The following is a 26130-nucleotide window of genomic DNA, read 5'->3' as shown; positions in this document are numbered from 1 at the left end:
GTGCAAAAGAAACAAGACAATTTAAATTTTTGATAAATTTTATAAAATAAATGAACAGGATGATATACTATAGAGTAACTGGCCTGGAGTGGAGATGGTGATAGCAGTAATTTAGATAAGAGTGGCCAGGAGATTAAACTGGTAAATTACTTTTAATTATTGGCAGATAATGTTCTTGTTTATAAAACTTAAACCATAAAACTTATCATGGTGTGTTTAGCTTTTATTGTCACAAGTACACATTTATGATTCTCATACATTCTTTATATACCTTACCTTCATTATTTAATGCTTTCCTTTACCTGTTTAGTGATTTTGATCTTAATTTTCAACATATAAATATTAATTAAACCACTCTTCTTTTTGTTTGCATTTGCCTACGTTCTGTTTGATTATCCCTTCATTTTCTTTATTTAAATTATGACATATTTTAGATGAGTATGGAGAATAATATAACAAATGAACATGTACCCAATATGCAGCATACCATATAAAGAGTTTGGGATGCATTTCTGTCCCCCTCTATCCCAGAAGTAATACAATCCAAAATTTGGCATTTATCGTGCTTATAAGTGACTTTATACTTCAATTATATATGTATATGCCCCGAAATAACATACAGTATTATTTTCTACAAATTTTTTTGCCAGTTTGCTCTTATTCCTCACTATTATGTTTGTGAGATTTTTTTCATGTTGATTATACACAAGTCTAGTCCAACTTTCCATTATGTAAACAGTGCTACAAAGGACATTCTTATATATATCTCCATATGCACATGTGAGAGTTTCTGGGGTAAATACACAAGAGTGTAGTTCTCAGGATATGAGCATTTTAACATTTCTAGATATTGCTAAATTGCTTTAAAATTTTCATCAGTGGTGTGTCAAGTTTCCCTTAGTCAGCATCTTCCCTGATACTTAATGTTATTATCAAATTTTCAAATTTTTGTGGACCTATGAGCTGTGAAATTTTCTCTCCTTGTTATTTTAATTTCTATTTCTTTGATTACTAATGAGGTTAGGCAGCTTTTCATGTTTTTTTAAAACCCTAGGGTTTTTCTGTTCTCAAGACTGCTTGTTTAGATCCTTTGCACATTTGCAACTTTTGTTTTCTCATTTATTTTTAGAAATTTGGATACTAATGCTTTTCCCAGTTTGAGGCTCATCCATTTACATTTTAAAAGTCATCTTTTTTTAATTCATTCATTCATCTATTTATTTATTTTTGGCTGCATTGGGTCTTTGTTGCTGCACGCGAGCTTTCCTTAGTTGTGGCGAGCAGGGCTACTCTTCATTGTGGTGTGTGGCTTCTCATTGCGGTGGCTTCCCTTGTTGCAGAGCACGGACTCTAGGCATGTGGGCTTCAGTAGTTGTGGCTTGTGGGCTCTGCGCTCAGTAGTTGTGGCACACGGGCTTATCTGCTCCACGGCATGAGGGATCTTCCTAGACCAAGGTTTGAACCTATGTCCCCTGCATTGGCAGGCGGATTCTTAACCACTGTGCCACCAGGGAAGTCCCTGAAAGTCATCTTTTTTTAAATCAAAAGCTATAACTGTTAATTGGGTCAAATGTATCAACATTTCTCTTTATCATTTTTGAAATTCTTCTCTGAGGTAGTAAGGTATTTTCTTCATCAATTTAAATGTTTGATTTTACAATTAGGAATTGCATCCAACTCTAATCAATTTTTATGAATGGTGAGAGGAAGAATCCCTCTCCCCCTCTTTTTCAGTTTCATTATAGTTTCATTATACCCGGTTGACTAGCTCCCTTTATTGAGTAGTCTATTCTGTCATCACTGTCACTTTTTGTCATTTAGCAAGTTGTCTTATATGTAGTTTTGGAATCTTTTTCCTGTCCCATTAGTCTGTCTATCCCTGAGTCAATATCATACTATCATACTTTGTTTGGTTTTAAATTAAGTTTTATTGTCTTGATAGGAGAAGTCTTTCCAGGATGTTCTTTTCCTTCATGCACGTCTTAGATATTCTTCCACAAAATAGTTTGGAATAGCTGTGAGTAATAAAAAGAAATAACAACTTGTGATTTTGATGGGGATAGAATTGAATATATGGATTGGTTTGAAAAGTTATTGTTTTAAACAACATTGAATCTTTCTATTAGTAGACAGACCACACACTTAGATCCTATTTAATATCTATCAATAAATTTTTATGATATTCTCCATAAAGCTGTTATCTATCTTTTGTTAGCTACATAAAAGGAATGCTTTTTGGTATTTGTGTAAATGGTATTCTAAAATTATGTTTTTGAATACTTCTGTTTTTTATATATGAATATGATTGATTTATAAACAACTCGATCTTCTGTACAACTTGGTAATTTATCCATAGTTACAGATTTTCTGTGTGGACGGTCATACTGTGAACAAATAATGAAAGTTTCGCTTAATCCATTCTAACACTCAAGCCTCTTACTTCTTTGTCTAGCCTACAGGTTGGGATGTCAAGTTTAATCTTGAATGGAGTTTGTGATTGTGGACATCCTTGTTGTAACATGCACTTTTAAAAACTTTTTATTTTCAGATAATTGTACATACACATGCAGTTTCAAAAAGTAATACAGAAAAAACCTGTATACCTTTCACCCAGTTTCTCCTAGTATTAATTACATAACTAAAAATAGCACAGACAGGAAATTGACATGGATACAATCTACTGACCTTATTCAGATTATAGCAATTCTATGTGCCATCATATGAGTGTGTGTATTTAGTCTTATGCAATTTTATCACATTTATAGACTTGTGTGACTATCACCATAGTGTAGAAACAGAACAGCTCTATCATAAGGATCTACCCGCCAAGCCCCCCTACTACCTTTTCATAACCACAGCCACCTCCCTTCCTCTCCCCCTCCCAACCCCTGACAACCACTAATCTGTTTTCCATTTCTATAATTTTGTAATTTCAAAAATGTTATAAAAATGGAATCACACAGTATGTAACTTTCTGAGATTGGCTTTTTCTTTCCACTCAGCACAGTTCCTTTGAGACCCATTCAAGTTGTGTGCGTCACTAGTTCACTTTATTATCGTTCAGTAGTATTCTGTGGCACGGATATACCACAATTTGTTTAACCACTCACACACTAAAGGCCATTTGGATTGCTTGGATTGTTTTGACTGTTAGGAATAATGCTGCTGTGAACATTCATGTACAGGTTTTGTGTGAACATAAATCTCCATTTCTCTGGAATGAATGGCCAAGAGCGCAGTTGCTAGATTGTATGGTAAGTGCATGTTTAACTTTGTGAGAAATCCCATACTTTTATCCAGAGTGGGTGTACTTTTCACATCCCCACAGCAGTGTTTGAGTGATCCAGTTTCTCCTCATGCTGGCTAGCAGGTAGTGGTATTACTATTTTTTATTTTAGTCATTAAAATAGGTGTTAGTGATGTCTCATGGCTTTAATTTGCATTTCTGTAAAGGCTCATGATATTGAACCTCATTTCATGTGCTTACTTGCCTCCTATATATCTTCTTAGTGAAGTGTCTGTTCATGTCTTTTGCTCATTTTCTAATTGGACTGTTTGTTTTTAGTTTTTCTGTTGAATTTTGAGAGATCTTTATATATCCTAGGTATAGGTCAAGGCCCTTGTTGGATATGTGGTTTGCAAATTTCTTTTTTCAGTGTGTAGCTTGCCTTTTCATCCTCTTCTCAGTCTTTCACAGAGCAAAAGTTTTTAATTTTGATGATGTTTGACTTATCAATTTTTCCTTTAATCGGTTGTGCTTTTGGTGTCAAATCTAAGAACACTGCCTAGCCCTAGGTCATATATTCTTTCCCCAAGTTTTATGTTTTATATTTACTTGTGATGCATTTTGAATTAACTTTTTGTATAAGGGATTGAGATTTATCTTTTTACTTATAGATATCCAACTGCTCCAGTACCATTTGTTGGAAAGACTGTCCTCCTTCTACTGATTTGCTTTTGCAGCTTCGCAAAAAATCAGTTGGGCATATTTATGTGGGTATATTTATGTGGGATTTGGGAAGATACTCTATCAAATTTAGGAAATTGTCTTCTATTTCTTGTTTTCTGAAAGTTTTCTTCTGAATTGTGTTCGGTCTTGTTGAATATTTCTTCTTCACTAAGATTTTTTTCTCCTTTAATCTGATTATGCAGTGAATTACATTAATACATAAATGTTAAACCGTGCACAGTGTCTTTTTCTCACACTTTTGACTCCAACGGTATGTGTCTTCCAAAACCAACCACTTCTCAGGGAGTTGGGACAAGATAGCAGAGTGGAAGGACCTTGGGCTCACGTCCTCTCACAAGCACACCAGAATTAAAACTAATTGCTGAACAACCATTGATAAAAAAGACTGGAAGAACTGTCCAAAAAGATATTCTACATCCAAGGATACAAAACCCTTTGCCTAGTTTCTCCTAATGGTAACATCTTACAGAGCTATAGCATAAAAATTCAATTCAATTCTGATAATATCTACCTGGAGTCAGCATCAGATCCCACAAGTTGAAGGACCCTGCCCCACAAGACTGGCCCCGCTTTAGATGCCGGCCACAAATGGGATGGCCAGGCTACCCACATTTCTGCCCATCCTACTACAAACTAGGGGGTCCCCATAATTCCGCCTCACCCCATTCAGGTTCAGTAGTTTGCTAGAATGGCTCACAGAACTCAGAAAAACATTTTACTTAATGTTTACTGGTTTATAAGGGATGCACGTGAACAGCCAGATGAAGGGGCTCATAGGACAGTGTCTGGAAGGGTCCTGAGCACAGGAACCTCTGTCCCTGAGAAGTTGTGATGCATCGCTCTCCCAGCAAGTGGATGTGTTCACCAACCTGGAAGTTCTCTGAACCTTATTGTTCACAGGTTTTTAAAAAACCCAATCTGCAGTCACTGGAGACTGGGGGTTGGGGCTGAGAGTTCCACTTAGTAATCATGTGTTTGATTTTTATGGTGACCAGCCCCTATCCAGAGGCTCTCTAAGGGACCCAACCCTGAGTCACTTTACTAGCACCTGAGTCTAGTACCTTACTAGACTCAGGTGTGTTCCATCATGAATAACAAGAAACTCCTATCACTCAGGAAACTCCAAGTTTTAGGAGCTCTATACCTGGAACAAAGGACAAAGACCAAATATGTATTTTTATTATAACATACTATGTCTGCACACATACATTCATTTTTTACCTACTGATTCAACTTCTTTAAGATTAATAGCCACTCTGAATCTGTGATTTTTTTTTTTTTTTTTTTGTGGTACACGGGCCTCTCACTGTTGTGGCCTCTCCCGTTGCGGAGCACAGGCTCCGGACGCGTAGGCTCAGCAGCCATGGCTCACGGGCCCAGCCGCTCCACGGCATCCGGGATCTTCCCGGACTGGGGCACGAATCCGTGTCCCCTGCATCGACAGGTGGACTCTCAAGCACTGAGCCACTAGGGAAGCCCGTGTGATTTTTTTTTTTTGAGTTCCTTTTGATGAATTCTATTTTCTAGGAAATTATCCATTTTATCTAAATTTTCAAATATATTTTCATAAAACGTTATTATATTCTCATGTTATCTTTTGAATCTCTGCTATATCTACAGTTACACCCTGTATTTCATTCCTAACTTCATTAATTTTTGTCTTCTTTCATATTTTTGAGATTTATCTTGTCAGAGGTTTGTCTATTTTTTCCCCATTTTTTCAAAGAACCAAATTTTGTCTTTGTAAGTCTTCTTTATTGTGTTTATTTTCCTTGCCCTTAATTTTTGCTTTTATTCTTATTACTTCCCAGCTTCATTGAGATTTTAGGCAAGGAAAAAATTATTTTTCCTTCTACCCTCCTAAGTTCCCTGGCTGGGACTCTGTAATATTAGACTGACAAAAGACAGATTAACAAGAGAAAAACAAACAGGAGTTTATTAATGTTTGCATATGCATGGGAGAACTCAGTGATGAGTTACTCAAAGGGGTAGTTAGGACTTGGGCTTCTATGGCATCTTAACAAAAGAACAACAAATTTATAGTAAAGTGACAAAACAAGGAAAAGGGGTTTAGGCTTTCAAGGGCAGCAAACTCTGGTAGAAATATGAGAGAAACTATTGGAGTAAGACTTGTTTGGGCAGGTCCATCTTGACGCTGATTTTCACTCTTCATGGCCATAAAATTTCCCAGGAGAGGAGATTTATGGCATTCTTCATTTTTCAGAAGTTTCTATTTTCTATCAGATAAGGGAACCTCCAAGAAGGCATCTTTCTGCATCTGTTCATTCTCGTTTACCTCCAGCTCAAAATGATCCTAACGCCAAAGTGAGAAGTATCTCCCTGTATGATCTCATCCTCTGTGGCGGGGAAGATGCAGGTAGTCCTGTCACTCTCCTTGGCCTTTTGAGGTGACTTGACCTCTTCACACAGGAATAAGATTGATTTTTATTTTGGAAATTGTATTTTTAATTTTTAAGGTAGAGTTATTTAAAACATTTCAATTTGTTTGGAAACCAAAAAACATTACTTAAGACAACCAAACAACAGCAAAAACTCAAAAAACGTTGGATTAAAAGGAAGTCATGAACAAAATACAAAATATTTAGCACTGAATGATAATGTCAACACTACATATCAAAAAGTAGTTTCCGGGCTTCCCTGGTGGCTCAGTGGTTGAGAATCCGCCTACCCATGCAGGGGACGTGGGTTCGTGCCCCAGTCCGGGAAGATCCCACATGCCGCGGAGCGGCTAGGCCCGTGAGCCATGGCTGCTGAGCCTGCGCGTCTGGAGCCTGTGCTCCGCAACGGGAGAGGCCACAGCAGTGAGAGGCCCGCGTACCGCAAAAAAAAAAATTAGGTGGGCTACTTTGAGATTTTGATAGGAATAATTTGAAACAAATTGAATATATGTTATACTTAAAACCTAAACTATTAGCTAAATTTTGAGATATTAGTTTTTTCCAGAGCACACTGCATATGGATGTATGAAGTTATTTCACGTATAGTTGTATAGTTGACTGTTTTATTTCCTCTGTAGGCTAACTAATGTTAGAAAAAATTTGTCTCCATTGTTTTTTTCCCTTAAGGAACAGAACAGAGAAATGATTTTCTTGTTTAATATTGAAGTTAGTTGATGAATGTGAACATTATAATGTTATAATTTAGCTGTCTAATCTCAGTGGCCTTTTGGTGACGGAAAAGAAAAGCGCTGTTTGGTTTGAGCCTAGCACACAGACATCAGAGAGAATTGAAGGCAATTCATAGTGTCTTCATCCCTAGTGTTTATCCTTGTGCCTGCTTCACTGTCCTAGTTCACGTTTTTAGTGCTAAGGAAATGACAGATAAACCAGAAACATTTGCATAAGGGCAGTCAGGTGACTTCTTGATGTATTTTGTACAAATTGGAATCATTCTTCTTTGTTAAATGTCTGGAAGTTTGTATAATTTTAAAACTTCCTTCTCCCTCTGCAGAAATAAGAGAGCTGATGTTCGAAAAGTAGCACATCGATTCCTGGTAGATAACTTGAATCCTTTAATATTAAATTACGTTAAAAAGAAGAGGTTTCATCAAATATTTCTTGAGGAGATGCCCTGGAAAGCTCAGATGAACCTGTATCTGGCAAGCGCACACTTCAATCTGCTTTTAACAAAGCTGGGGGAACATACAAAGATGAAATTTGGTTCGTCATTGGTAATGGTCAGGTAGAGTATATTATCAATGAATAATACTTCTTTAGTCTCAAGTACATGGGTTGTATTTCTATGAGCAGGGCTCCAATGCTGATGATAACTTAAAGAGGTTTACAAAGTGCTTCAGTCTGTACTGACCTTTGGTATATTTTTAAACTTCTTATCTCGGAATCTTTTCCAAATGAGTGCTGAAGTGCTTATGAAGTACTAATTTGCATATATTTTGAATATATTAGTCAATATAGCTTTCAGTGAAAGGGGAAAGTGAATTTTCCAAGAGAAGTTTAATATTAATTGTACAGAAATTATATTAGTAGTCATTAGGCAAATCTCTGTTTCATTTAGAGGTATATTTTAAGCCTGTATAAACACAGATTGTATTTTCTCATACAATGTAAACTTTCTGTCATTAATTCCAAAGACATTTTCCAGTTCTTGTTGATTGTCTTTGGCTAAAGTGTTGTTTATAGGAGATAAAAAAAAGAACATAAATACGTAATATGGAATACCATGTAACCACAGTAACTCTTATGTAACCAGAGTCTTTCTTTAAAAACACAAGAACAACAGAAAAAAAACTCATTGAGGGAATTCCCTGGCGGTCCAGTGGTTAGGACTCTGAGCGTTCACTGCCGTGGGTCTGGGTTTCAATCCCTGGTTGGGGAACTAAGATCCTGCAAGTGCACAGCGTGGCCAAAAAAAAAAAAAAACCTTGTTGAGCACCTATTAGATACCAGGTGCTGAGATAAGTACCTGGGCATTCAAAGGTGAGCAGTATATACAAGTTGGAGTCTGGTAGTGTGGCTCACAAATGTTCACGAATAATTGTAAATAATGGTAAAAAGTGAAGTGCACATAAAGTCTTTGTTCCTTGGGAGGAGGCTTTCTCCTGATGAGACTAACAGGAAAGGTTTCACGGGGAGAAGCCACTTGCCTTGGGTCCTGACGGACAGGCAAGATTTAGAAATGTGCAGGTAGGGAAATAGGCATTTCGGATAGGTGGAAGAGTGAGTCAAGAGCCCAGGTAGGAAACACAGGATGGGAACCCCCAGGGGTCTGACCAGAATCTAGGGCATGTGAAAGGGAGTGGTGAGAAGTGATTAGGAAAGTAGATCAGTACCAGATCTTGGAGGGTCTTAACAGTCTATTAAATCTCAACTTTAATTTATATACAGTGGAAGATTATTAAGTTGTTTTTTTTTTTAAGCAGGTCTATGATAGGCACTTTCTCTGACAGCAACATATCAGATGGATTGGAGGAAGGAAAGAATGGTGACAGGGATATGAATTAAGAGGGTATTTATTTCAGTAATCCAGTGAACAATATGCAGGTTGACACCCACAATGAACTTGATCCAGTTTCTATTTCTCCAGAATTTTGTTTAAAGTAAAATTCTGGTCTATGTGGGCTAGACCAGGTTAGCATTTAAGAAGCAGTTAGATTGCTTGACTAACAGGGAAGGCTTTTGGCAAAGTGACCCATTCTTGAGGCTGTGAAAGGGAAAACAGTTCAGATCAGATGGGCTTCCTCACTGTCCCCTGGACACCGAGAGCTCTTCTTCTCCGACCTGCCGGTCACACACGGCCATTTGTGCATGATTACTTGGCGGCACAAAAATTAGACAGTGACCAAATTTGTATCAGGGTAACTTGGTGCTAAATTCCATTTTATTAAAACATGTATTTATTTATTTGGTATTTGACAGAATTAATTCAATTTTGCTTATATTGTTCTTTTAATGAGTTTTTTTCCCCTTTGCAGTTTCCGATCATTTGATCCTAATATGTTCTCACTGTATAATTCAGGAACAGTATTACCAACAGGAAAATTGACTCTAGAAAACTATAAAGTGATACTTGATTTCCTTCTTACAGCTAAAAAAAGAAAGGCTCACTTATCATCAGGTAAAATAAATATGTTCTATGCTATCAAATTGTCTTTAGATTTTTTAATTCACAAATGAAACACATACATACACACATACCCTGACACGTACACCCCCCCCATAGACACAGAGCTACACACATCATTTTCCAATGACTTAGGAATTTAGTTGAGTTGTGATATTTTGTAGGAGATTCTTACTCTATTTTTTAAAAATATTTCTACATTTTTGTGGCATCATCATATATATTTGGAAATATTTATGTAGGATTCTCCCCTAAATCAATTTGGCCATTCAGCAAATATAATGTTCTTTTAAAAAATATTGGTAGCCTCCAGTGGTCAAGGTAAGTGAAGACTTGCTGTCAGGTTTTATGTTTTAGTGGAAGTAAGTTTCAGAACAAATTCCACCAAACATACTGATGCAAGCAGGCATGAAAACATCATGCAGCTGTTTCATAGTTCTGATTTTGTACTCAGGGCAGTCCACTCTTGCCTTAGGAGCTGTAATTATCACTTTCCATGAAAGCTGTCTCCAAGATGAAGGCAGTGATACCCTAATGGCAGGACCAACCAATATTGTCTTCTGGTCAGGTGACGGGGGCCTCCAGGACGTGGAGAGATGTAGGTGAACAGGGCTCTCTGGGTGTTGCACTGATGACACTATTTCTAAACAATCACCTATCTTGAATACCACTCATTTCACAAATAAAAATTTATTTCTAATATCTTTATGCTAGTACAAACCCTCTTATATAGATTTTCAAAAATGGCATTTTAAATCCTATATGGCTTATTGCTGGATGGGATATTTCATATGCTGGTTAACTGCCCCAGGGGGTTTGATTCAGATTTGAGGTACTTAACATGCTTTTTAATTTCTTCTAGGGTATAGTTTAAGTTTAACTGGTACCTGCATGTCATACCAGGACTATTAAAGTATTTGAAAGTAAATTCCGTGGACATAGAAAGAGTCCAAGTTTTGTATGTACATTACAATATATACAGCTTCTTGAGTTTTTTTTAAAGTAGCTCCCTAAGACCTCCCATGAAATTGGCAATAAAATATTCTGCTATTGAGACTTATTATTTAATGCAGAGTTCTAGTAAGGGAGTGTTTGTGGCAGGAGAAATCCTCAGTGTTTTTATAGCACAGCAGCGGGAGAACGAGTGATCAGGGTTGCTGCACTGCCTGACACCAGGGGATGCTCCTCACCTTCCGGCGTGTGTGTCCAGGGAATGGCCTGTTTGCGGGGAAATTAAGGAACAGTGGGATCCCGTCATTCTTCTCCCCCAAAGCATGACATTCCTGCCTCTGCATTGTTCCCTTGGCCATCACCCTTGCCTGGAATGTTCTCTATATTCTTCCCACGTAGCTAAATCATGATCACCCTTTAAGACCTAATCTAAAAGCCTCCTTCTCTGGAAACTTTCCCGGGTTCAGCATATCCATGATAATTCTGTCCTTTCTCCAAATTTATGTAGCGCTTGTTATCTGAATTATTCATTTGATGCTAGTCACCTGTTGTGTTTCCTGGAACTTAACTCTCTTTTCAATAATATTATACTTTATATTTGTACTGTAGATGCAGAAGAATTTTCGGCATTTCTTAATTCCAAGATGAGTGATGAAAATGTTTCCAAGACACAAACAGGTTATGAATCAGACTCTCAATCAGGTCTCAGTGGTAAAGAAAAGGATCACTCAGCAAATGTGGGTCTCTTGGATCATTTTATGAAAATCTTCTTATATTGCAGGAGAGCAATGGTAAGGTGGTCCTTCTTATTTGTTAATGTAGTGGATGTAAATCTCAGCCCATGAATTTGGGCATGTATGATACATTTATTTACTTATTATCCATAATTTTAGTTTCATTTGTGAAATTAAATTTGCTGGATTTTATGTCAGTCATCTGTAAGGCTTGCCTGCCATGGGACTGAGGTCTCACATTTGGTCAAGTTGTGAGGGAGGAGGGAAAGCCCATTTAGTCATAGTCATACATCCACCCAGAGCTGAGGTGGCCTTTGTCCTTGTCTACAAAGTCTCCATGAATATTCAGGCACCCCTCTGCTGCTTTCTAGCCACACTCGGGACATGGGCTTCTCCAGTGACACCAGGGGTTCTTCTTCGGGCTCTTGATCCCTCCTGGGCACCATAGACTCCTTTCTCCCCTCTAGCACAGGGGAAGATCTTTCTAGGCCACGGGGAAGCCCTGTCCCTTCCCCCCTGACCTCCTGCTTTCTCCAGGCTACTTGTGTCTTCTGTCAAACGCTTTTGTCTTGTTCTTGTTAAATATTATATGATAGATTATTAAACTCAGAATCATTAGCTACAAAGAAATTTGTTTCCTTTTTCTCATAGCAAGAAGGAGATGTACTTCAAACTTCTCAAGAGATGAGAAGAAATTTATTCTTTCTAGATGAGAAAGGAATACTTACGTTCCCACTTTCTTCCTGAAGTAGAGAGAGTGACCTTATAAAAATGTAAAGTAAACCCACATCACCTCCCTTGACCATGAGCATTGCATCCTCTGCTCCTTTGTACCAGCTTCAGGGCCCTAGAAGGTCTGGGTTCTGCTCACTTCTCAGGACCCACTCCTGTTGCTCTTGTGCAGTCCACTCTCCCCTCTGTGGTTCTGAAAGCACTAAGCTTGCTCCCTCCTCAGCCCTCAGGTTCACCCTCCATCCTTTGCACCTGCTATTCCCTCAGCCCCAAATGTTCTTCTCCCAACACTCCCACCCCCACCTTCACATGACCTGTTCAACTCAACATTCAGGGCTCTGCTCATATGTCACCTCATAGAGAACTTCTCTCCTGACCACCCTGTATAAAAGGACCTGTCCTCTCACCCTCATCACGTTCTGAGTCATTTCTGCTTTATTTGCCTTTACAACACTTATCATTCCCTGAAGTTGTATTTTTATTTGTCTGCTTATTTGGTATTGGTCTCTCCTAATAAATTGAAGCAGCACGAGGGCAAGCCCAGTTTCCCTTGCTCGCTGTGACATTCCCAGCACCTAGAACAATGGGCGTGCTGGAGTCAGACCGCTGGTGTGCAAATCCTAGCTCATCACTTAGTAGACGCATAACCTTGGGCAGTTTAGCCCCATGCCTCCATTTCCTCATCTGTAAATTGAGGAGAATACTTCATAGGAGTTGTCATTAGAATGAACTGAGATAATGCATATAAATGTCTTACCACAGTGTCTAGCACATGTAAGTAGCATATAACAAATGGTGTTAGTTACTCTTACTATTGATGTAGAATATTTGCAGGAAGAGGAAGTTGTTCAGAGATCCATAACTTTGGGAACTTCGGCATCTTTTGAATGTTGTGTTTGTCTTAGGTTCTCGCTCATCGTGGCGGCTATTGGACTCTGCTTCAGAACTGCTGTCGGGCTCTTTGGAACTTTACTCAGGAGCTACAGATACTTCATAAACAAGCAGTGGATCTGTATGAAACATTTCCTATTAGCCAGGACAGTTTCCTCTGTACTTTTGTTTTACCATTCTGTTTGGGGGCAGAATTACTTATTGACATGTTAATAGAACTACCAAATATCAGTTCTGTTAAGGTAAGAGTATTTGGGTAATTCTTTTTATTGTAGGTTAATTAACAAATTCTTTGTACCATGCAGCTTGGGATAAGTAGAAATTAATGTTTTGCTTGAGTTATTTGGTTTGTCTGTATTTCATTTGTTTCTCATTGTTATTTGGTTCACAGTATATACCAGTACATTGATGTTAATTACAAATATCTGCCTGAAAATTCAGTTTCTTAAATGGAACAGAAAGTAACATTCACTGAGCTCCAGCTTCTGCATAAACTAATCTAAATGCATTTAATCCTCATAGCAATCTTTTTGACAGAGAAAGAAACAGACCCTAAGACAGATCATGTAGCTTGTTGGTTGATATTTATTTCACTGCTTTATCTGTCCATGTTTTGTTACACTAGACGTGGTAGAGTTTACAGCCATCTCAAATCTAGCACACTGTGGTTTAAAGCATGAAAATAAAATTGAAAAAAATGCAAACATCATGCAACCCAAGCACACTGAAAATTAGTAAACACATAAACACTTTGCGTCATGGGGTTTATAACATTTTCAGATGTAAAATATATGACAACAATAGCACAAAAGACTGGGAGGGCAAATAAAGTTAAACTGTCATAAGTTTTTAAACTTTATATAAAGTGGTACAGTATTAACTCTCAAGTGGAATGTGATAAGTATGCATTTAATAATCCCCAGAATAACTACCAAAAAAGAGATATAGCTAAAATGCCAAATGGAAGCTAAAAGTAAAGTGGAAAACTAAATAATAGTCAGTTAAAGAAGGCAGGAAAAGAGGAACACAGACACATGGGACAAATAGAAAACAAATAACAAATAATCTAACCCAATTATATCTATAACTATATTAATATAAGTGGATTAAATACCCTAATTAAAAGGCAGAGATTGTCTGACTGGATAAAAGAGAAAGACGTATTCTTGTCCATAATAGAAGCACTTCTGGGACTTGCCTGGTGGCGCAGTGGTTAAGAATCTGCCTGCCAATGCAGAGGACGTGGGTTCGAGCCCTGGTCTGGGAAGATCCCACATGCCGTTGAGCAACTAAGCCTGTGCACCACAACTACTGAGCCTGCTCTCTAGAGCCCACGAGCCACAATTGAGCCCGCATGCCACAGCTACTGAAGTCCGCTCACCTAGGGCCTGTGCTCTGCAACAAGAGAAGCCACCGCAATGAGAAGCCCGCACACTGCAATGAAGAGTAGCCCCCGTTCGCCACAACTAGAGAAAGCCCGTGCACAGCAACAAAGACCCAATGCAGCCAAAAATAAATAAATAAGTAAATTTATTTTAAAAAAAAGAGAGAAGCACTTCTGGGTATAAAGAAACAGATAGATTGAAAATAAAACAGTGAAAGAAAATAGCCTAAAATATGAAAATAGTAAACAAAAAAAGCTGGTGAGGCTATATTAATATTAGATAAAATAGTCTTCAAATCAAGAAGTATTTTGAGAGATAAAGAGGGACATTTCCTAATGAGAAGAAGCTCAATTAATCAGGAAGACATACTAATCATAAATGTGTATGCACCAAATAACAGAGATTCAGAATACACTCTGGACACCCAAAGCTTGAAGAGCTTCCTGTTTGGTGGACACATTGATGTCGGATGGGTATCAGGCCCTGACTCCATAGAGAGAGGGCACAGAATCTCCTCATCTTGGACCCTTCCAGACCTAACTCTATGCACCTCTTCCTTTTGGCTGTTCCTGAGTTGTATCCTTTATAAGAAAACTGTATCAGTGAATTTTGAGTCATTCTAGGAAATGATTGAACCCAAACTTATAGCTGGCACGTCAGAAGTGCGAGTGACCCTGAGACTTGTGGCTGGCATCTCCAGTGAGCACTGAGCCCTTAAACTGTGGAGTCTGACCCTGACTCTGGGGTAGTTAGTGTCAGAAGTGACGTGCAGTACAAATTAAGATTGGTTGGAAACAGAGCACAAGGCACATGGTGTGTTCACCAAGATGTATCATATGCAGAGTCATAAAATAAGTCATAATAAAATTTAAAAGACTGAAATCTGAAAGAGTATGTTTTCTAACTGCTACATTATAAACAGATTAATATAATGTAGGAAGAAAAATCTCCAAATATCTGGAAATTAAATAACACAGTTCTAAATAATCCATGGGTCAAAGAAGAAAACACAAGGAAAATTTTAAAAGTATTTCAACTGATGATAACGTATCAGAATTTGTGGGATGTAAATAAGCCAGTGCTTAACAGAAACTTTATAGCTTTAAATGTTTAGTAAATAGGAAGAAAGATATAAATCAATCATTTAAGTGTTCATCTATGGGAGCTAGAAAAAGAAGAGTAAATTAGACCCAAAGTAAGTAAAAAGAATAATAGAAATAATAAGAAGAAATGAAGGAAATGGTAAGAGCAGAAATAAATTAGATATAAAACAACCCAGAAAATATAGTCAGTAAATTAATCTTTTGAAAATATTATTAAAATTGGCAGAATCTTAGGAATACTGATGAAGAATGAAAGTGAGAAAAGCACAGATTACTAATACTAGTAATGAAAGAGGGATATAGCTACAGTTCCTATATATATTAAAAGAAAAATAAGAGAATGTCATGACCAATTTTTACTAATGAATTTGATAACTTAGATGAAATGGACATGTCTGTTAGAAAGTACAACTTAACAAATCTGACACAAGAAGTGATAGAAAAAATGAATTACCCAAATATATTAAAGAAATTGAACTCATAATCAGAAACCTTGACATAAAGAAAACTCTAGACCCAGAATATTTCCCTGCAGCATTCTAGCAAACACACAAGGAAGAAATAATAAATCATATACCAATTTTTTTTTAGAAGTGAGGCCAGCTTAACCCTGACAGATATGTCAGAAAGAAAAGTATGACTCAATATACTCATGAACATAGACACAAAACTCCTTAATGAAGTGTTAGCAAACCAGTCCCAGTAAGATATAAAATATGCAAATTATATATAATATATACAAATGATGATCAAGGGGGGTTTAATCCCAGAAATGTAAGGTTACCATTTGAAAATCAATCAATGTAATTCACCATATTAATAGGATAAAGGAGAGAAATCACATGGCCATTGAAATAGATACAGAAAAAGTATTTACCGAATTCGATATCACTTTTTCCACCTGCTCTTCCTCCTACTCTGGTTTCACCATGCTCACTCTGAGCTCTGGGCACCTGCTAAGCCAGGGCAGCTGTCATCTCTCTCCAGCTGCCATCACAAGTATTTACCTGGCCCTCATCAGCCATCATGAGATATTCCCTGACATAAGTTCCTGGAGATCGAGAGTGGGCTGCGCCTGGAGGTGGAAGGGAAGATGGTCAGTAGGACAGAGGATAACATTGATGGAAATGTACTCTGCTGTACAGTGCTTTCAGTACCCTAGGTGAAGGTACTGAAAGCACAGTAATCACTGGTGTTGATATTGTCATGAACCATTGCTTGCAGAAAATCAGTTTTAAAAAAGAGGGCTGTAAGAAGTAAATCAGAGTTTCCATGAAATCAGAGGCAGACATGAAGAACAGAAACCAGAAAGAGTAAAACCTTTTATGAGAGGCTACAGAATAAATCAAGCACTTCCTTACTAATTTAAAAAACTACTAGTTTTTTATTGGTGAAAATATGAATCTGGATAGTGTGGTTGCTCTGCTGGACTCCTGTGAGGATGGTATGACCCCATGTATGATTTTCTTTATGGACGGTTTAGAAATGGAGAAATGTTAACAAATTTGGCAATAACTTTGGATCGATCACCTGTCATCATAACTGGCTGCTGCTTTTCATCCACACGGCATGAGGACTTAGACAAATGGGACTGATGTCATCTTGAGCTCTTTGACTTTTGATTATTAGATGACAAGGACGGAGCTCATAACATCAGTAAAATGACATCTATCCTTTATTGAGCATGTGCCAGGTGCCAGGCACTGTGCTAAGGAGGCAAAGTCATGTAGGTCATGTATGTCACACCTATTGCCCACATCTTCATAGCCTGACTTCAGGTACGCATATGGCATTTCACAGCCAGATGACTTTCAAGATCTCTTCCAAATTCAAGGACTGTGAATCCTATGGGAGGGAGGGGCTAGACCTGAGGTACTGTTTATTGGGCTATAGTCTGGCCAGTAGGCGGATCTAACGGGCTTTGCTTTGCCTCAGAAATTTCTAGGGGTTTACACAAATGCGTCAGGGACTTAGAGGAAATGAACACAACAGTTACAGAGTACCTCTAACTTAGGCAAAAAGAGGGTCTTCTGGAAGATTTTCTTTTCCATAAGTTTGACCTTTTGCATTGGGGAATTGGACATATTATTCTACAAACTGAATGTAGCCAGTGTATTAGGGAAATTTAATTATTTGTGTATACTATAACCTGTTTTTCCTCAAAACTTTACCTTATTTATTGGTTTACTATCCTTACTTAAATAGTGACTATGTACCAGCAAGTATAGTAATGACTAGGCTTACGTGCTATTTACATTTAGGCTTAAATGATTAAAATTAAATAAAATTAAAAATCTAGTTGCACTAGTCATACTTCAGCATCTCAGCATCCACATGTGCTTAGCGGCTTCTGGATGGAACCGCACAGATGAAGCACGTTTCCATCATTGCACAAGTGCTGTTGGATGGTGTCATCAACCTTTGATTTGCATAATAAAAATATTAAATTTATTTTCTGTTCAGTTCTTTTCCATGTTATATTTTTAGCTATACATTCAGTGTTCAGAAAAAACATGTAGTAAAATCTGAAATTACACAATTTTTTTTCCCATGTGCTACTTGCAGACTGTTGAAGAAGAAGGAGAGTTCAGTGTTCCAAGTTGCTATGGAAATATTAAAAATGATAACGGTGGTTCTAGCCTTACCTTTGAGCATCCTCTGGATGATGTCAATGTGGTTGATTTGAAATGGATCCACGACTTTGTATTAAAATCTCTGGAACTTGTATATCAAGTAGAAAAATGGGAAACACTTGTATCACTCGCCATTCAGTTCAATACAGTTTCGCAGTAGGTACCGCTGTAAGGGCAGCTAACAGGGGCAGACTTCACTGAGAAGAGTGTTTCTTTACTAACGTTTGTTTTTAATATATTTTTACCATTGTCTAGTGAGAGATATACAGAGCAAGTGACGCCACTCCTGGTGTACGCACAGCGCCAGCTTCTTCTACGAATATCCAAGTGCAAGGGCCCAGATATTACCCAACAGCCTTGCGTAAGATATGAGGCTGAATATAAACAGAAGGTAAGTTTGGCTCTATTATTCATGCAGTGGTGATTTCTTATTAGTACACATGTAAACAGCAAAATTTAGGAATCAGATAAATGTTCCTGTTTTCACTTAGGCATTTATCATTCAAATCAGCAAAACATTGTTGAGAGTTGCTCGTTGTCAGTATTTTCCAGATGCAGGGAAAACAAAAATAAAGTCCTGGTACACAGGAGCTTATATTCAGGTCAGGGCTGATTTACCCTTTAGGCATAGTGTCTAGAGCCACTAAATGTTTTAATTTCTTTCAAAATAAGAAGAAAAAAGTCACTTTTAGGTCAAAGAAAATGTTTCAGTTTTTATAATTCATCTATTTATGTTTATACCAAAGGAGTCATACAATATAACTTTTAATATTTTTTGATGGAGCAGTGGGCCCATAAAGGCGAAAGTGCCTAAGGCCCACGGACATCATGGTGCAGCTTTAAGTTAGGTAGGGGGAGGGAAGAGGTATGTAAATGCTCTCATTTATTAACTTACTAAATATGTGTTGACTCCCTAAGATGAGAGCCATTGCCTTCAGATATCCAGTGTGTGTCCTGCCTGAGGGCTCCTGGTGTATGTCGGGGGTCCTGGATTCAGTCCCTGTCCCCCACACCAGTCCATGTGGCGGGTTGCAGCCACCCAGCGAGGACTCCATTTTCTCCTTTTCACAAAGGTTCCTTATTGCCTTGGCATAGTCTATGTAGAGAGAATACAGTTTGAGTTCTCGCTTTATGGAGTTTAGTGTCAGAGAGGGTGGAAGTAGGGCCAGTTAATAAGCATGTAAACAGATAAAAAGATTTACGACCATCATAAATTCACTGAGGAAAATAAAATAGGTCAGTGGGATAGAGATAGGCTGGGGTGGGGGGTAGAAAGTTGAGCCAAGGGGATCAGGAAGGCCCTTGGAGATGGAAGCATTTAGTGGGAAGGGGCCGGCCATACGCTGGGAAAGAGCATTCCAGCCCAAGGGAAGAACAAGGGCAAAGGCCCTGAGATGGTACAGGAAGAAGGCCCGCATGCTGCAGTGTAGCAGAGGAGGGGGAGGGGACAAAGAAGAGGCTGCTCCTTCTGAGTCTTCTTTGTTGCCTCTTCCTCCTTCTCCTCTCCTCCGCAATGTCTCAGTGTTCGTGTAGCCCAACACTCTGTTCTTGGTCCTCCTGTCTTCTTTATCTGCACACTCTCCCTTGGAGAGTTAATTCAATCTGTGGCTCAAAATTACATCTCCAGGCTAGACCTTTCTCCTGAATTCTGTGTTGACATATCTGACTGCCTGTATCAGTCAGGGTTCAGTCAGATAAGCAAAACTAGTTAGAATTAACTGTCTGTCTGTTGATCTATCTATCTGCCTATCAAGATTCATTAAAAGGAGTCAGCTTATATGATCATGGGGGCTCACTAAGCAAGTTCAAAATCCATTGGGTAGGCAGTTGGGATCATGAAAAGGAAGGAACCCTACAGGTGTGGCCAGAAGCTGTTCTCCATAGGCAGTCAGTGAGGGAGGATCCAGTGAGGAGAGAGCAGCTGTAGACCTGGATGCTGTTTGGAGTTTGGAGTCTGAAGACTTCCAGCATGTCAAAGACTCACCTGATTAGGTCAGGCCCACCTATGATAATCTCCCTAGCTTAAAGTCAATTTATTAGGGACTTTAATTAGTATCTGAAAAATACCCTCACAGCAGCACCTAGATTAGTGTTTGATTGAATAACTAGGATGAAGTGTGTATACACTACACAATGGATGCTTCCCTTCCCATCATCCTCATAGTTTAGCCTAACTAAACTGACCCATCAAAAACCCATCACATTGCCTTATCAGCATCATCTCTTAGATGTTTAAGTCTCTTTTCGAATTTGGTACATGTCAAGCAAACCTGTTCGGCCACGTCTTGCCCACTTCAGCTGATGCAAACCTCATCCTCCTAGCTGCTCAGGCCAGACACCTTGGAGCATCCCTGACTCCTCTCTTGCTTTTACACCCCACGTCAGGTTGGTTACCAAATCCTCTCCCTTCAAAATAGATTCAGAATCTGACCACGTCTCACTGCCTCCACCACTGCTGCTCTCATCCAAGCTACTACTGTGTTTGCTTGGATTAATGCAATGACTTCCTAACTCTCTTCCTTGCTTCCAGCCTCCCTGAACTCCTGTCTCCAGCCTGTAGTCTATTCTTAATGGCAGATAGAACAGCCTTTTAAAAACCTGTCAGACCATGACATTCCTCTGCTTTAAACCCTGCAGTGGTTTCCCATCTGATTCAGTGTTAAAGTTAACATCTTCATCATGGCCTTAATGCCCCACATAACTCATCCTCCTGTGATCACCAGTAACTTGTCTCTGTTAACTTCCCTGCAGCTTTCAACTGCTGTGTTCTTCTGTTCTTTAAGAAGACCCTACCCCAGGGTCTTTGCATTTGCTCTTCCCCTGCTTGGAATTGTGCCCGCCCCCCGCCAAATATCCACATTGATTTTTCCTGCAGCTTTTCCAGTCTTTGCTGAATATCACATTCTCTGTGAGGACTTTCCTCATTACCTTATTTAAAATTATGTGTTGTTTGCTCTATTTCTCTCTATAGCGTTTATAGCTCCTTAGTATATTTTATAATGTACTCTATATTTTGTTTATTGTCTCTCTATTTCCACTAGAATAAGTTCCACAACAATAGGAATTTTTGCTTATTTTGTTCTCTGCTATATCATCTGTGAGCTTGGAGCAGTGCCTGTCACATAATAGGTATTCAATAAAGATTTTTAAATGAAGCTGGAGCCGTGGGAAGGACTAGGTCAAGTAAGGCCTTATTAGGCTGGGGGAAGGAATTTGCATTTTCTTAGACTGTCTTTACATCTCATTGTAGAAGTACCTACAAGGGACAATAAAGAAACAACATCTACATCAGACTGGGGTTCAAGGGTGGTTGTATTTTGAGCATTAGGTTAGTTCACTGGGGATGGTGGTGGGAGTGGACAAATGGAGACAAGAGGATGGTGGACTTTTAAAAGAATTACCTTATGTCTAAAAATGTCCTGTTTTCAGATATTTTACAACTTTAGGACTCAAGTATCTGTTAAAAATAGTTTAAACAAATACTACAGAGGAAGTTAGTTCTGGAAAACTTCACCAGGGAAATTTAAATTGTGTTAATTTTGAGTAGGGGGCGAAATCTGCCATTGAAAAAGCAGCCTCTATTTTAAATACGTTTCAACTTACATAATGGAAGATATATTTAGACTAGTGAATTTATAGAATATCAGAAAAAGCATATTCTAATTGCTCTACATAATTTGCCTAATGCTTTTCCAGCTGTGCTATACAAAAGAAATATGAAAAATTATATAGCCACTTTTTTTCCCCCAAAAGTTTTCATAATTGGATACTACTCTGGAGCTTTTATTTATAGCATCTTTTTATATCTCTCTTTTTTTTTTTTTTAACAAATGAAAAATACGATGAACATTTCAAGTAAGCCAAATTTTTGGCTATAAATACCTAAGTGATATTTGTTTTCTCCTTTCTTTTTTAAGATAACCTGCCGAAACTTCATTGGGAAGCAGCTCAAGATTAATCCTCTAACCAATAAAGTGACAACTGTAGGACACGGGGCAGATTCCCTTAAAAATCTTATCTATTCAGGTTGGAACCAATTTTAGCTTGAAACTTTCTCTTTTCTTCAAAACAAGGTTTGCTGTTGTGTTCTGCATGTCAAGTCTTCCATAATTAAAGTGTTTGCAAAATTTCTTTTGCAGGTTTATCTCACTGAAAATAATCCATTTGATATTTACCATCTTATGTTGCTATAAATGTCACTTAAGGGAAATTAAAACACATGTTTTTATTAGTTTAATCCGTTAGTTAAAGAAGGGAGATAAAAAGAGGGAGAAAGGAAACTGATGGGAAAAAATAAAGATGGGAAAAGACTGTTTTGCACATTTTTCCCTGTTTTTAATCTCACTTGGGAACTCTTTAAATTGACCTTTTGCTATTTTCTTTGTTCCATCTTATGCCCGTAATAACTTCCATTTCCATAATCAATATAGATTGTCCTTCTATTGGTATTACCAAGGTTTAGTTGTAGGTCTTTTAACAAGAGTGCAAGAGAAGATCTGGGGACATCATGACTCCTTTGGTTTTAGCTGGTAAGCCCTTTTGGAATGTTCTGGTGGTGCAGCTTGTAGGAATGAGGCAATAGGATGAGATGAAAATGGAAATAAAGCCTTCTCTCAGTTGCACTTTTCCTATGTTTTGGGTATAGGAAAGAAATGCAAGTCTTCCCTTGGAAGTGTTAGGATTCCTTCATTCATTTATCTGTTGATTTTGGTATGTATGTGTGTATGTATGTATTCATTCATTCATTCATTCATTTCTTGAGTAGGTCAGGTAGCTGTTCAGTCATTCAGCAAACATTTAGTGAGTATCTACCATGTGTTAAGTTCTGAGAATACAAAGGCCCTGAGAATACAAAGATGAATGAGACTAAAGATTTGTTATCTGATTTACAGCCCCTTGAAGGAGACCGATAAATAAACCAGAGATTATAGTGTAGAGTAGTAAGGTCTGTACTGTTATGTCTACTGCTGCACCTGCTATAAACAATAATAGTTAACGGCTAGCATCGCTTTTGAGAGACTCCATGTAATTTAGTGGGGTTAATGTAAAAATAAAAGGCAAAAGCTGAGGTTAGAAAGGTTGGCAGGAGTTGGATAATAAAGGGTCTTAGAAGGTAGGATAAAGAGATTCAGCTTTATCTGGAGAGCTGAGGGGAGCTAGTGAGAAGGATGTAAAGAAGGAAGAGGAAATGATCATATTTGTGTTCTTGAACTTTCGGCAGCAGCATGGGGAAGAGGTTGGAAGGAGACCATGTGGAGGTAGGAGAGCAGCTGCTCCCAGCTTGTGTGTTACAGACATGATGAGGGCCTGGACTTAGATGGTGAGAACAGAGGGCTGGGCAGATATGCACTCGTTAGGTGAGGTAGATGGACGGGGAAGGGAGAAATTCAAGTTGCCTTGGTTTCTGGCTTGGGAGGCTAAATGGATGTGATATCTTCATTCTATAAACAAAAACAAAAACAGCAACAACAACAAAAAACACTGAAGGGAGGGGAAGCTTAGAGGAAAACATTTCTTTGCTATAACTGGGTTCAAGGTACCTGAATGATAGCTGAGTAGAATGATCCATTATATGATTGGATGTACCAGTGAGGCACTCAGCAGATCTGTAATTTAGTCGCCAATACATTGGTAGCGCTTGAAATCAGGGGCTTGTATGAGGTCACCCAGGGAGAGCTCTGTGGAGTATGGACCTGAGGATGGCCTCACTTTGGAAGCTGTGCCAGTCAAAATGGGCTGGGCTATGTAGCAGTCACGAACAATCCCCAAATGCCATTGCTTTAGCACAAGGGAAAGTCTGTTTTTTGCTCATGCTACTGTATTCAGTGAGGTTGAGCAGCTCATCATCATGGGTTGATGGAATGTCCATCTTGACACAGGCTTCCATGATTGTTTTAGAGGCAGGAGGCAAAACACTAATGTTGTCCTCTAGGGCAGCTAAACCTGGAGGTATACAGTAAATGGTTCAGAGCACAGCCTTTGAAGCAAGACCATGTGCATATACCCTGCACTTTGTGCTAAGGGCTTTATGTAGATTGTCTTATTTCATTATTATAACAATCCCAATAGAAGAATTGTTATTATGCATTGGACATCAGGCACTTTATGAGTATTAAGTGCTTTGCAAATGTTAGCTTAACAACCGTCTGATGAGGTAAGTTTGTTATTGTCCCCATTTTCCAGGCAAGAAAAAAGAATGTAATTTATATATATTTTTATATTTTATAATTTTATATTCATGATTTATATATAAATCAGGTGGTGGCTCTTAAAGCTGATACTTGAAGTTGACTCATGTCACTTCTGTTTTATTGGCTAAAGTCACATGGCCACATCTAACTTCGAAAGGAGAGGGAAGTGTGATGGTACTCTGTACCCCAAGGATAAAGAGATAGAATATGTGAAGAGCCCTAATGACTGTCATGGGAACAAGCAGAGAAGGAGCAGTATCTGAAAGAGATTGGGACATGGCCCAAGAGGTAGGAGGTACAGGAGATGAGAGTGGTACAAACAAGGCCAAGGCGAGAGAAAGTGTGAGTCAGCGGTCAGAGAGAGGTCACATAAGGTAAGGACAGACTGTCTGTTGTATTTGGGAGCTCATTGTCACTGGCCTTTTTTCTGTCCTCACCTTAGGGTCTTGCTCTAGCTGTTTCTCCTTCCTGAAGTACTCTACCCCCTCTAGATGCCTGTCTGATAAATCCCTCACCTCTTTAAAATCTTTGTGCACATCTCCAGTTTTCAATGGTGCTTACCCTGACTGTTCTGTTTGAAACTGCACCCTGCCTGCTTCCTTCCAATTCCCCTTACTCTAATAAGTGTATTCTTTTTTCCTGGAGCACTTATAACCACTTATCACACTGTATAATTCAGGTTTTTGTTGCATTTATTGATCACTAGTCTGTCTCCCCTGATAAAATGTAAGCTCTGTGAAGTGAGGGATCATTGGTTCGTTCATTGATATAATCCAAATGCCTTCATCAGTGCCTGACACATAGTAGGAACTCAATATCTACTTGTCAAATGAATGACTTTGTGACTTTGACAAGAGTCACTTCAAAGAAATGGTGGGGAGGGGAGTGGAAGTATCTTGAGTGGTGGGTGCAGTAATGGTGAGCTGTGCCTGCACAGAGCCATTAAACGAGAGTTGCCTTTCACGAAGCTTCGAAGTGACAAGGAAGAGGGGGGCAGGAGCAGCCAGAAGGAAAAGTAGAGCTCAGGACAGCTCAGGAGGGTTTTTTTTTGTTTGTGTGTCTGTTTTTAGTAGAAAAGAAGGAGCATATTTCTATATTAAATGAAAAGAGCCAGGAGAGGGGGAGAGCTCAGAGACAGGAGAAAAAGATATTTGATAGAGAAAGGAGCTTGAGGATAAACAAGGAAGAGAATGGGACATAGGAGACTTAGTCTTAGACAGGAGAGGGGGGACACCCCTGCCGCTACGGCAGAAAGGAAGGAGAGAAAGGCCCAAATCAGGCAAATTTGTAGATGGTAATGGTAGGAGTTGAAGGCATCCTTACTGGGTACTGGAGATTTTTTTTAATGAAGCAGGGGGTTGAGAGCACAGCCAAGGTTGATAGTGTAGGAGATTTCAGGAGGGATGTGAGAGGGTTGACCGGCCACTGAGAAAAATAGGAAAAGGGAGGATAGAAGGGCTGCAGAGCAGTGTAGAGGGTCTAGTTGAGTAAGGTTGGTGACCATGAACTTGTAGGTTTTACTGTTCATGACAATTTACTGATAAATTGTCTTCTCATATTCAGTGAACAATGGGAGGACCACCTTCCTGTGGTCAACCACCTGTGACTAGTTCCAGTCAGAGAGCATGATTCTTCCTGGGTGTGTTCTCCTTTTCTTCATTTTGTCCATCAAACCTCTGGAGACTCCCCAATTTGGGATCCATAACTCAGAATGTGATTTATACTATCCCCTCCATCCTAAAAAGAGCTGGCAACAAATGTGAGAATGTGTGTCGAAAATGTGTGTTCTCAGAACGATGACTAGCATCTCAGGGCCAGGAGAAGCATACGTAGCAAAACTCTAGACCTGTGTGACCAGCAGGTGCTTACTGATGACGGCCACAACATGTCAGAAAAGCACTCTGCCTGCCTATTGTTAAGTTACGTTTGGAAAGGCAAG

At 38.7% G+C, this 26130-nt stretch overlaps 1 protein-coding gene and 1 pseudogene across 1 annotated transcript in view; both read left to right on the top strand.

The window, feature by feature from the left end:
• Nucleotides 1-26130, top strand: part of CFAP54 (cilia and flagella associated protein 54) — a 298883-nt gene that overhangs the window by 129487 nt on the left and 143266 nt on the right. The window contains exons 33-39 of the mRNA XM_032646796.1: nucleotides 7442-7672; nucleotides 9423-9565; nucleotides 11132-11313; nucleotides 12894-13121; nucleotides 17933-18156; nucleotides 18256-18391; nucleotides 21918-22026. Coding sequence (XP_032502687.1) covers nucleotides 7442-7672; nucleotides 9423-9565; nucleotides 11132-11313; nucleotides 12894-13121; nucleotides 17933-18156; nucleotides 18256-18391; nucleotides 21918-22026 — 1253 coding nt within the window. The remainder of the gene's footprint in view (nucleotides 1-7441; nucleotides 7673-9422; nucleotides 9566-11131; nucleotides 11314-12893; nucleotides 13122-17932; nucleotides 18157-18255; nucleotides 18392-21917; nucleotides 22027-26130) is intronic.
• Nucleotides 16446-16938, top strand: LOC116761074 (annotated as a pseudogene).

Source organism: Phocoena sinus, chromosome 10 (assembly GCF_008692025.1).
Source record: "Phocoena sinus isolate mPhoSin1 chromosome 10, mPhoSin1.pri, whole genome shotgun sequence".
In the NCBI taxonomy this organism is placed as follows: Eukaryota; Metazoa; Chordata; class Mammalia; order Artiodactyla; family Phocoenidae; genus Phocoena; species Phocoena sinus.
The sequence above is the reverse complement of the archived record's forward strand: the minus strand, read 5'-3'. Positions and strand labels throughout refer to the sequence as shown.